Here is a 12235-nt window from a genome sequence, read left to right as displayed (position 1 = left end):
GGTCCCTAAAATGAAATCGTGTTCAAACTTCATTCTACCTAACACTATAAAGCCACGTATATATGGTGCATATATTTAATTTTTTCTATATTTATTAATTAAAAAGAAAATTACATTACTATTTTAACACTTGTGTTCCATTATAAACAACTTTTTATGAGTAAAGAAGTATCTTGAATTCGGTATAGAACTAATACAGCAATAATAAAATTTGAACTTTCTTATTATTCGTAACAGGGATTTGCCATGTTCTAAATCTCTAATAAAAGGATCTCCTATTCAAATTCATGTCCAGGATATAAGACAATGTAATATTTTTTGCTCCAAATTAAATGTTTTGAATCTTTCTGTTCTGAACAATATTTGAATGACCATATGCGAATTAAGCATGAACAGTCTCAAAAACTCCCTCAACACGTTGAAGCTCTCCTCAGAATAATAATGCAGCCACCTCCTAATTAGTATTTATTATGTACTCTACAACATTATTTACTCAATGAATATTATTAGATTATTATAGATGTTATGATTTAATTTGAGTAATGAGTAAGATTTTACCTATGGCTGCGTTTGGTTTATGTGTAGTTTGAGACATAGACATAAATATATAGATATTGAAGACATAAACGCAGTGATACACATATTTTTTTAATTTGTTTAATAAGTAAGCACAAGACACAACACTAAATTAACTCTTTATAAAATGTCAATATTGTCCTTATCACAAAATATCACTACCACCATCACCATTTTTTCTCTGCTACTGTTTAAACAACCACCTCCACCTTTTTACTACCATTAACAACTCTTGAACTAATAAAAGAAATTAATCAAATAAAATAACCTAAGATATTTAACAAATGGTCCTAACCAGCCTCCAATAAAATACAATTTGTTTTTAAAAAAGCAAAAAACACTCCATCAACAAACAATCTTAACCATTTGCCTCCAACAACACCAAGGTCTATCTTCCATCTTCAGTTTAAAGATTTACCAGCAAAGTCAGTAGCCATTGTTGTAACTTTGATTTCAAAAATGATGAAACTCTTGAATAAGAGAGAGAAAGGCGGAAACAAATTGAAAAAAGGAGAAGAAGAATGACAGATCTGAAAGTTAACGGCATTAAAGACGATTATAGATGCGATATAGAACAGTAACAATGGCGAATTTGGGCATAAACAAAGGTAAATACAACAAGAAGTAGAAGAGACAGAGGAATAAGTGAAGAAGAAGAAGAATAAAAAAAGAGATTAGGGGAATAGACAAAAATGAAGAGGAGGAAGAGAAAAATATGTAGCTATCTTGGAAGAGAAATAGACTATGATGAAGAAAAAGAGAAAGATAGAGGTGAGGAGATGGAGGAGTTCAGGTTCACTGAAAAAGATGAAGTGGGAGGAGATGAAGTAAGAAGGAGGGTAGTGTTAAGAATTTTATAAAATTAATAAGGGTGAAATTGTCCAAAAAAATGATATAATTTGTGTCTACCCTTAAAAATTCGTGTCTCACCATTTGGAAGAGACACAAAATACACGTATTCCATGTACTCTTGTGTGTAACCGTGTCTCTCACTTTTTTGTGTCTCATACAACAAACACTGGACGTGTGTCACCGTGTCCATGTCTCTGATGGACATGGACATCAACCAAACGAGCCGTCAAGGAACTGTGGAATCACGGGTAGGAGGAAAAGTATAGATGTCACTGTTAAACATCTATTCTTAATATATAAAAGTAGGAACATAGGTTTACCCATATTGCTTCTAAGTTAATTCTCTTCTTCTACTAACGCCATGTCAGCACCAACGCTTACTTGGTAAAATTTTAGAATTCACTACTCAAATCTTGCCAAATCAACTTTTATTTTCACATAAAAAAAAAACAACTAAAAAACACAATAAAAACTAACAAATTAACTTTTTTCAAATCAATCCTTATTTCTAAAACAACAAAAATACAAATTAACATTCACCCCAATAAAAAGCTCTCAAAACCAAAGAGCTTATTACTTTTCTCAAATCCTCACCCTCTTAGCACCTCTCCGTGCTAAGATCTTATTTCCTCCATCCTCTTCCGGTCCTATTCTATTTCCTCCATCCTCTTCTAGTCCCATGAGCCATTGTTTTTTCCTCAAAACAAATTGTACATCGCGATGTTCATCTCCGGCGGAGCTGCATTGCATAAATTGCAGAAACCAGGGCAAACTCCATTTCTCTTCTTGTGGTTTCCCTGCCAGAGCTCGATTTTGGGTCTCAGACCAACATCATCATTCGGCGCCACCAACGTAGGAAATTTGTCCCAGATATCTTCATAAAGATTTTCAACTTTGCCGTTTACTCTTCTCATTATTTAATATCATTTTCAATAGCCCTATTTATTTGTTATAAATAATAACATTTTAATTGTGAACTCATTGCAAGTAGCATAAGTTTATGTATTCCTCATTTGTAAATGGTTCTGTCCAACTGTCACGACCCAAAATGAGCCATGACTGGCGCTCAGGAAAATAATCCTATAGAAAGCCTAACATAGTCAAATATAAGTTCAATAAGCAAGTACAAATATTTTACAAGTTCTAAAATAAATAGTTATATATTTTTAACAAAAAATTAAAATAACTAAGAATGGTTGGTCCTGCCTGTGACATATGGAGCATATACTTCTAGGAATTCGACAAAGAATAGGTACTCATTGCAGACTGTTATTCTTGAATAGAAAGTCTCACACAGTCAAATATTTGTTCCTGAAAAATATTTTTAGAAAAACGGGATTAGTTTTACAACTCAGTGACCAAACAATACATCTATAATCAACATGAGACTATACAAATATTATCATTAAAGTAATTTTAATTAGAAAGTAATAGTTGATAATAATAAGTGAATCAATAAGGGAGTTATCATACAGAAATCAAATCAAAAGTCCACACTTGGGCGGCTCCACCTCTATAGGTAGCCCTTTCCTCTTGTGTGTCCTAACAGAATAACAAATCTAACGTGTGGCCTACACGTTAGGCTAGCAACCCCCCTGCTAGCTGGAGTCTGAGTTAGATGTATCTAAGTTAACGTCATAACCGCCGTTAACTACGGTTTTCTAATACGAGCCTCCCAAACCAATTCAAAACATATAATTTCAAATACAACAAATATTTGATCTTTCAAATATATAAGGTATCGAATCGAATCGAATCAAATCAAATCAAATCAGATAATACTTTTTCATCAGAAATCTTTTCTCAATCATACTTTTTCAACCATAAGAGATTTCAAATATATTTCACAGTTTTTAGAGTGAGTATCAACAAATACTTCAATGCTTCAAAAACAAATATTCAAATAAAATCAAACATTTTAGAATAATGCAAAAACTTCATCAAAAATATATATAGTCTCATGTATAGTTCCAAAAGTATAAACTTCATAAAAATGAGTTATTTAATTCTAATAAATCAATTATTTTAATCAATTCAAAACCGTTCAAAGCAAATATAGCTATAATTCAAAGATCATAATTAATATATATATATATATCAAAATAATTATAGATGCACAATCAAACAATCATAAATGTAAAGCCTACTCACAACGTAGTCCCTAGGAACCGAAGATACCAAACCCAGAGTGCCAAATTCAAGGTAAGGAGGATTGAAGTGGAATGGAACGAATGAGCGTAGAATTTGAACCAGAGTAGTGACAAGATAGAGCTGGCTATAGTTCTCGATTGTTAAAACTATAATCCAAACGCGCCGACGGAACCTTTTGTAATAGCTCAAAAAAAAATTTGTGGGCCACTCTTCCTTTACTTTTTCCCTAACCCTAATCACACAAAAACACTCTCTCAACCCTCAGTCCCTCACTAGCCGTTGAGCTCCCACCCCCGCTCCTCCCACACCCTCTTCGTAGAAACACACACTCACGGACGCACTCCCCTCGCTCACCCTCACGACGTCGCTCATCCCCACACACACGCACCTACACTGACGCGGAGAAGAGAGGGAGGTCGCTGCTGCCATTCATGCCCATCGTTGCCAACTGCGCCGTCGCGGAGGAGCGTCTCTGTCGTCGCGAGCTGCAACCGCCGCCATTGAAGCCACCCTCACCGTCGTCCTTGAGCGCCAGTGAGAGGGAGAGCTCGAGGAAGAGAGGAACGCTGTCCCGCCATGCACCGTCGTCACTGGAGCTGCACCGCCGCCGAAGGCCCGCCGCCGTCCGTGGAGAGTCGTCGCCGTCTAGGTCGCTGCCGGAGGAAGAGAGCTTGCACAAGGGGTTGCTGGAGTGGCTCGCTGCTGCCGCAAGAGCCACTGCACCTCTGGCCGCTGGAAAGTCACATTGAGGTCGCCGTTCTTCTGCCGCCGCCGCTGTCGGGGTTTCTGGTCAATGGGTATGGCGCTGTTGTTGCCGGAACCACCACCGGTGCTGCCGCTACTTGTTTCCCTTAAGTCCGAGTCGTTGTAGTTGCTAAGAAAGTGATTTGGAGCTGAGGTTGTGGCTGCCGCAATTTCGGGTTGAGAGGAAAGGTTCCGTCGGCGCGTTTGGATTATAGTTTTAACAATCGAGAACTATAGCCAACTCTATCTTGTCGCTACTCTGGTTCAAATTCTACGCTCATTCGTTCCATTCCACTTCAATCCTCCTTACCTTGAATTTGGCACTCTGGGTTTGGTATCCTCGGTCCCTAGGGACTACGTTGTGAGTAGGCTTTACATTTATGATTGTTTGATTGTGCATCTACAATTATTTTGATATATATATATATATATATATATATATATATATATTATGATCTTTGAATAACTATCTGGGATGGACTAATGCTTTTGGAAATTTAACTTCTCTTGTTAGCCTTGATTTGTCATCCAATCAGATTGAAGGAGCAATCCCAACTCTTTTGGGAAATTTTACTTCTTTGGCTAGTCTAGATATTTCAGATAATCAGCTTGAAGGGGAAATTCCAACCTTTTTGGAAAATTTGACTTCTTTGGTCAGTCTTGATATATCAGGTAATCAATTTGAAGGAGTGATTCCAACCTCTTTTAAAAAGTTATGCAACTTGAGAGACTTGTCTTTCTCAAATCTCAAATGCAATCAACAATTTAATGAAATCTTAGACATTCTCACCAACTCAAGAGTCTTGTGGCTTTCAGTTCTCAAATCTCAGGTCATCTCTCAAATCAACTTGGAATGTTCAAAAATCTTGAAAAACTTGATCTCTCTAACAACTCGATCGTTGGAGAAATTCCTCAATCATTAGCAGAGCTTTCATCGTTAAAACATGCTGAATTCTCCAGAAATCAACTTAGTGGAAATCCATTTAAAATCCTTGGACCACTTCCCAAGTTGACTTTTCTTGCCATAGATGACAATTTATTTCAAGGAATCGTACATGAAGATGACCTTGAGAATTTCCTGCATTGGGGGTGCTTTCAGCATCAGCTAACAATTTAGCTTTAAAAGTGAACCCCAGTTGGAAACCAAAATTTCAACTGAAGATTTTGCTGATGAGCTCGTGGAAGTTAGGTCCATGCTTTCCATCATGGATTCAGTCACAAAAGAATCTTGAATATTTGGATATGTCTAACGTAGGGATATCTGATTCCATTCCCACAGGGTTTTGGGAAACAAGTAGTTCTTCTTATTTGAACTTCTCTCACAATCATATCCATGGCAAGCTCCCAAAAGCATTAAAGGTTCAAGAATTTTTCCAGATAGTTGATCTTAGCTCAAATCATCTTTATGGAAATTTACCTTGTGTGGGTGCTAATGTGATTTGGCTAGATCTGTCACATAATTCATTTTCTGGGACAATAACAGATTTTCTTTGTCAAAAATCTGACAATCCAAATTGGTTACAAGTTCTCAAGCTTGCATCAAACAACTTATCAGGAAGAATTCCCAACTGTTGGAGAATGTGGCCAGAACTAGTGGAAGTCAACTTAGAAAGCAACTGTTTTATTGGAAGCTTACCTTCTTCCATGGGCTCCTTATCAAACCTACAACAATTGCGTATACGCAATAACACACACTCTGGAAAATTTCCTGCCAGTTTAAAGAGAAACAGGAAATTGATATCATTGGATCTTGGAGAGAATAATCTCACAGGAGATATTCCAGCATGGGTTGGAGAAAGGCTAACAAATTTAAAATTTCTTCGGCTTCGATCCAACCATCTTTCAGGAAACATTCCCAACACAATATGTGGTATGGAGTCTCTCCAGGATTTGGACCTTGCAAGAAACAAATTGTCAGGCAATATTCCAAATTGTTTGAACCACTTGAGTGCCATGATAAATAAAGTGGGTGAAATTAGCGAAACTCTATCCAGTGTCTTCATGAATAATGCTATCATTAGCATGGTCCTGTGGGTGAAAGGTGTTAGAGAATCATTAGCATTAATTAGGATCAATTAGTATCGTCTATATTTATGTAGTATATCTGTATATTAATTATAGGATTCTATGCTTTTATTACTCTGATTCATTTAGCACCTATAAATACCTCTTGTATAGTGTACTTTTGAGCACAACTTAATAATACACTTTTCACATCATTCTCTCAGTCTCTTGTTTCTAACATGGTATCAAGAGTTTAGGTTTTTCCCATGAAAATTAGTTCATAGTCCTTTTTTTTTTTTTTTTCCTCTTCCGGCAGTGTTCTTTGGTCTCTCTTTTGCTCCCTTTTCAGACGCTTTGGTTCGTCACCGCCCTTACCACTGCCTTTGTCTCGTCTTTGCGAGTTCAACGAGTCCAGCCTCGTCACCGGAAACCACCGCACGCGCCGCCACCCTCCGTCTGAAGTTCGCCGTTCGTCTGTCTCCGGGCAGTACTTTGTGCTCCGTTTTCAACCCTTTCCTGACGTTTAGGTTCCTCACCGCCGCCACCGTCGCCTTCAACTCGTTGCAACGTTTTCAGCGCCACCGGAATCATCGCCAGACTCGGCCGGACGCGCCGCCACGCGCCACTTGAAGTAGGCTGTCCGGTTGCAGGTGTTCTTCTTCCAGAAGCATTCGTCGCCGTTGGATCAGCGCTCCAGATCAACGGCTCAGCAACGCCCACGTGTCAGCCAGACGAGAGACGGACCGCATCCGATCCACGCGCCCGACCCGACCCGGTTCTCTGACCCTCGCGCCCAGTAAGCCGCTGACGTGTCTTGCCTCTCCAATCACCCCGTGCCACGTGTCATTACTTGCTGACGTGGCTGCTGGCGTGGCGCTGACGTGGCAGACAAGTGGGACCCTCCCTAAGGTTTTTTGGTGAGCTCTTTCCGATTTTGCCATCCGTTTCCTCATTTTCTGCTCCGAAATTGCAGTTTTTCTCTCCTCTCCTTGTTCTCTATGACTACTTTTATGGAACAGTCAGATGTTTTTGCTGCCACAGACAGAAAGGGGGTCTTCTGTCGCAACTGTAACCATTTTGGGCACCCGTTCTCCAGCTGTCCCTCTGTTGAATGTCGCACATGCCACCAGAAAGGGCATATTAGCTACCATTGTTCACAGTTGTTCTGCCGTTATTGCAAGCTCTCGGGACATTTGCTTACTACCTGTCCTACTCGTCCACCACGTCCTGCGCCTGCTTCTGCTGTTGCCGCTACTACTGAACCTACCACTGTCTCTCTATCTGATATTGCATCTCTTCTACAGCGTCTTCTCTCTGTTTCTGGTAATACCCCTGCTGCTTTATCGAGCCCTCCAGGTACTTCTAAATGGTACTTTGACTCGGGTTGCTTTAATCACATGTCTCCGTTGCGTAATATTTTCTCGTCTATGTCTGCAACTACAAATGGACCTTCTGTCAATACTGCAAATGGCTCCCTCTTGCATGCAACACACAAGGGTTCTATATCTCAGTCATCTCTTAATCTTCCTGATACTTACTACATTCCCAAATTAAACTTCAATCTTATTTCTGTTGGTCAACTTGTTGATCTGGGTTTTGACGTCACCTTTTCTGTTTCTGGTTGTCGTGTACAGGATCCTCGGACGGGACAGATCATCGGGACTGGACGTAAGGTCGGAAGGTTGTTTGAACTCGAAAGTCTTCATATTCCTCCTATACCAAATCTCTGTGCTGCTTCTTCTCCCTCTACCCTTCACTTATGGCATCAACGTCTTGCCCACACCTCCTTAGGAAAACTGCGTCCTCTTGTATCTCAGGGTGTTTTAGGTCAGGTTCCGAATGAATCTTTTGATTGCATTTCTTGCCAAACTGCCAAACAACCTGCTTTATCTTTTCACAATAATTCATCCCTTGCTTGCTCTCTTTTTGATCTCATTCACTCTGATGTTTGGGGCCCCGCTCCCACTGCCTCTATGGGCGGAGCTCGATACTTTGTTGTTTTCATTGATGATTATTCCCGTTTTACTTGGGTTTATTTGATGACTAATCGCCATGAGTTACCTCAGATCTATATCAACTTTGCTACTATGATTAAAACTCAGTTTTCCAAAGCCATTAAGGTTTTCCGACGTGATAATGCTATGGAATACCGTGATTCCAAACTCTTAGCCTTTCTTGCAGAACAGGGTACTCTGTCTGAGTTTTCTTGTCCTGGTACGTCTCAACAAAATGGTAGAGCTGAACGCAAACACCGTCACATTCTTGACTTCGTCCGTGCAATGCTCCTTTCCTCTTCGTGTCCTGAGCGTACTTGGGGTGAAGCTGTTCTTACTGCTGTTCATGTTATCAATAGACTCCCTTCTTCTGTTCTTGGTAATGTTACTCCCTTTGAGCGTCTTTATCATACCCCCCAGATTACAGTTCTCTTCGAGTTTTCGGTTGTGTATGTTTTGTTCTTCTTCAGCCTCATGAACATAGTAAACTTGAACCTCGGGCTCGTATGTGTTGTTTTCTTGGTTATGGCACTGAACATAAGGGTTATCGTTGTTGGGATCCTCTTTCTAAACGTATTCGTATATCTCGTCATGTTGTCTTTTGGGAGCACCATATGTTTTCTCGGTTCTCATCCTTTGAGTCGATTCCTACTACTCAGTCACCTTTGTTTACTAACCCCAATATTGATCTTTTTCCTAGTGATGATTCTACAGGTTCTATCTCGAGTGACCCTCCACAGCCTCCTGTTCCTCCGCCTTCTCCATCTCCCGATGATTCCAGACCGGACGATGATCCTGCCCCTACCGTCATGCCTCCTCCTCCCGCTCGTTCTTCTAGGGTAAGGAATCCACCTCCTCATCTTCTTGATTATCATTGCTTTTCTACTATTCTTCATCAACATGAACCTAAGACATTCAGAGAAGTCTCCTCCAACCCAAATTGGCAACAAGCAATGCAAGAAGAATTACAGGCACTTGAAAAAGCACACACTTGGGATCTGGTTGATCCTCCTTCTGATCAGGAAGTTGTGGGCAGTAGATGGGTATACAAGATCAAGACTCGCTCTGATGGCTCTATTGACCGTTATAAGGCCCGCTTGGTTGCTCAAGGTTGTACGCAAGAGTATGGTATTGATTATGAAGAGACTTTTGCCCCTGTCGCTCGCCTTACGTCTGTTCGAGCTCTTCTTGCCATTGCCGCGGTTAAAAAATGGTCTCTCAGTCAGATGGATGTGAAGAATGCATTTCTTAATGGGGATTTGAAAAAGACAGTCTATATGAAACCACCTCCGGGATATCCTTGTCCTTCTGATAAGGTTTGTCTCCTTCGCAAGGCACTTTATGGACTTAAGCAAGCTCCTCGTGAATGGTTTGACAAGTTCAGCACTACCATATGCAGTCTTGGTTTTACTTCTAGCCCTCATGAGAATGCGCTCTTCATTCGTAAAAGCGAACGTGGAGTTGTTCTTCTACTTTTGTATGTTGATGACATGATAATCACTGGGGATGATGTTGATGGTATCTCTGCTCTCAAGGCCTCACTTCACCGTACCTTTGAGATGAAAGATCTTGGTTCTCTCAGCTATTTTCTTGGTCTCGAGGTCATCTCCACCGATGATGGCATCTATCTCTCTCAGGCTAAGTATGCTTCAGATCTTCTTGCTCGTGCTGGGATTACAGATAGTCGCACTGAGTCTACTCCTCTTGAGCCTAATGTTCGCTTTACCCCTATGGATGGCACTGTTTTGGGTAATCCGACTCTCTATCGACAGTTAGTTGGCGGTCTGGTCTACTTGACTGTCACCCGTCCAGACATCGCCTATCCGGTTCATGTACTTAGCCAGTTCTTGTCAGCTCCTCGTACTACTCACTATGCGGCAGCTCTGCGCATTCTTCGCTACATCAAAGGCACTCTCTTTCATGGTCTTTATTTTTCTGCCCATTCCTCTTTATCTCTTCAGGCTTACTCTGATGCTGATTGGGCTGGTGATCCCACTGATTGTCGTTCTACTACTGGTTACTGTTTGTTTCTTGGCGACGCTCTTATTTCTTGGCGTGCTAAGAAGCAAACGTTCACTGCTCGCTCAAGCACATAAGCTGAGTACCGTGCCCTCGCTGACACCACTGCTGAAGTTGTCTCGGTTCGTTGGCTTCTCGAAGATTTGGGTGCTCCTCAGTCGTCCCCTACTGATGTTTTTTGTGATAATCGCAGTGCTATTCAGATCGCCCATAATGATGTCTTTCATGAACGCACCAAACACATTGAGCTTGATTGTCACTTTGTTCGGCAACGTATCCTTATTGATGCTATTCGTCTCATTGCTGTTGGAACACTAGATCAGACTGCTGATATCTTCACGAAAGCTCATCACCCGACTCGTTTCCGGACTTTGTTATCCAAACTCAAGTTGGTATCCTTAGCTCCCACTTGAGTTTGAGGGGGGATGTTAGAGAATCATTAGCATTAATTAGGATCAATTAGTATCGTCTATATTTATGTAGTATATCTGTATATTAATTATAGGATTCTATGCTTTTATTACTCTGATTCATTTAGCACCTATAAATACCTCTTGTATATTGTACTTTTGAGCACAACTTAATAATACACTTTTCACATCATTCTCTCAGTCTCTTGTTTCTAACAAAAGGAATGGATATTGAGTACAGCAGTATTCTCGGCTTAGTGAAAAACATTGATCTTTCAGCCAATAAATTGTCGGGAGGAATACCAATGGAAATCACAGACTTGTCTGGTTTGGTTTATTTGAACTTGTCCAAGAATGATATAACTGGTCACATCCCTCAAAGTATTGGCAATATGGAGTCATTGGAATCCATTGATTTCTCTGGCAACCAACTCACAGGGGATATCCCTCAGAGTATTACAAACTTGAGCTTTCTCAACAAGCTCGACTTGTCCTACAATCACTTGGAGGGTCAAATCCCAACAGGCACTCAATTGCAAACCTTTGAAGCATCCAGTTTTGTCGGCAACAATCTCTGTGGTCCACCATTGCAGCTCAGCTGTACAGTTCCTGATGATGATGCAAATGACAGTAATGAGAAAGAGAGAAAGAAGCACAATGGAGTGAATTGGTTCTTTGTGTTTATGGCTTTTGGATTTATTGTGGGATTCTGGGGATTTGTTGGTCCATTGTTCATATTCAAATCATGGAGGTATGCCTATTTCCGTTTTCTTGATGACATGGGCTACAAACTTCAATCATGTTTGGGAATTTTAAGTTTGTAATTAGTTTCTTTTGTGATGTATTCTTGTTTTATGTGTGCTGTAAGAAATAAAAATCCATATGTACTTGTCCCGCTTGTTTAAAAGTCTATTCAATAAAAATCAATGTTTCTCTTCTTTTTCTTCTAATTGATGCTTATTAGTGCCGCGTGAAGCTATGATATAGCAGAGAAAAAACAGAGAAAAAAGTATCAGAGTTTGAAGCTGTCCTCAAGAATAATCCTAATTAGTATTTATTATGTAGTCTACAACATTATTTACTCAATGAATATTATTAGATTATTATAGATGTTATGATTTAATTTTAGTAAGACTTTACCTATGGTATATATTTTTTTCATTTCTTTAGGATATTATCTCAAGGAACTGCGGAATCACGGGTAGGTGGAAAAATATAGATGTCACTGTTAAACATTCATGTAATTCGTTGTGTCGAACAATGTATCATTTTTCATGTTTATATAATGTGAATTTGAAATTTACCAAAATGAGGAAGAATGATGAATATCATGAAGATGCTGAGTTGCATCAATTATGGTTAGTTCACTGGTTCTTCCATAATATAAGTTTACAACATCACACGCTTTGGCTTTGAAATTCTTGATTTTAATCATCAATTCACATGGAATAAGGACTTGTAATAAAATAATCCAAAAGAAAGAAG

General features: G+C 39.7%; 1 protein-coding gene across 1 annotated transcript; it reads left to right on the top strand.

Annotated features, from left to right (window-relative positions):
* The first annotated feature begins 4759 nt into the window (after nucleotides 1-4759).
* Nucleotides 4760-11700, top strand: LOC112756034 (receptor-like protein EIX2). The gene is given in 3 exon segments (XM_072197809.1): nucleotides 4760-5399; nucleotides 5402-6364; nucleotides 10973-11700. Coding segments are annotated over 3 exon segments (1788 nt in total). The 5' UTR covers nucleotides 4760-5176; the 3' UTR covers nucleotides 11575-11700.
* Nucleotides 11701-12235: the final 535 nt, after the last annotated feature.

Source organism: Arachis hypogaea, chromosome 6 (genome assembly GCF_003086295.3).
Source record: "Arachis hypogaea cultivar Tifrunner chromosome 6, arahy.Tifrunner.gnm2.J5K5, whole genome shotgun sequence".
NCBI classification, from domain to species: Eukaryota; Viridiplantae; Streptophyta; class Magnoliopsida; order Fabales; family Fabaceae; genus Arachis; species Arachis hypogaea.
Note: the sequence above shows the minus strand (reverse complement) of the source record. Positions and strands in the feature narration are given on the sequence as shown.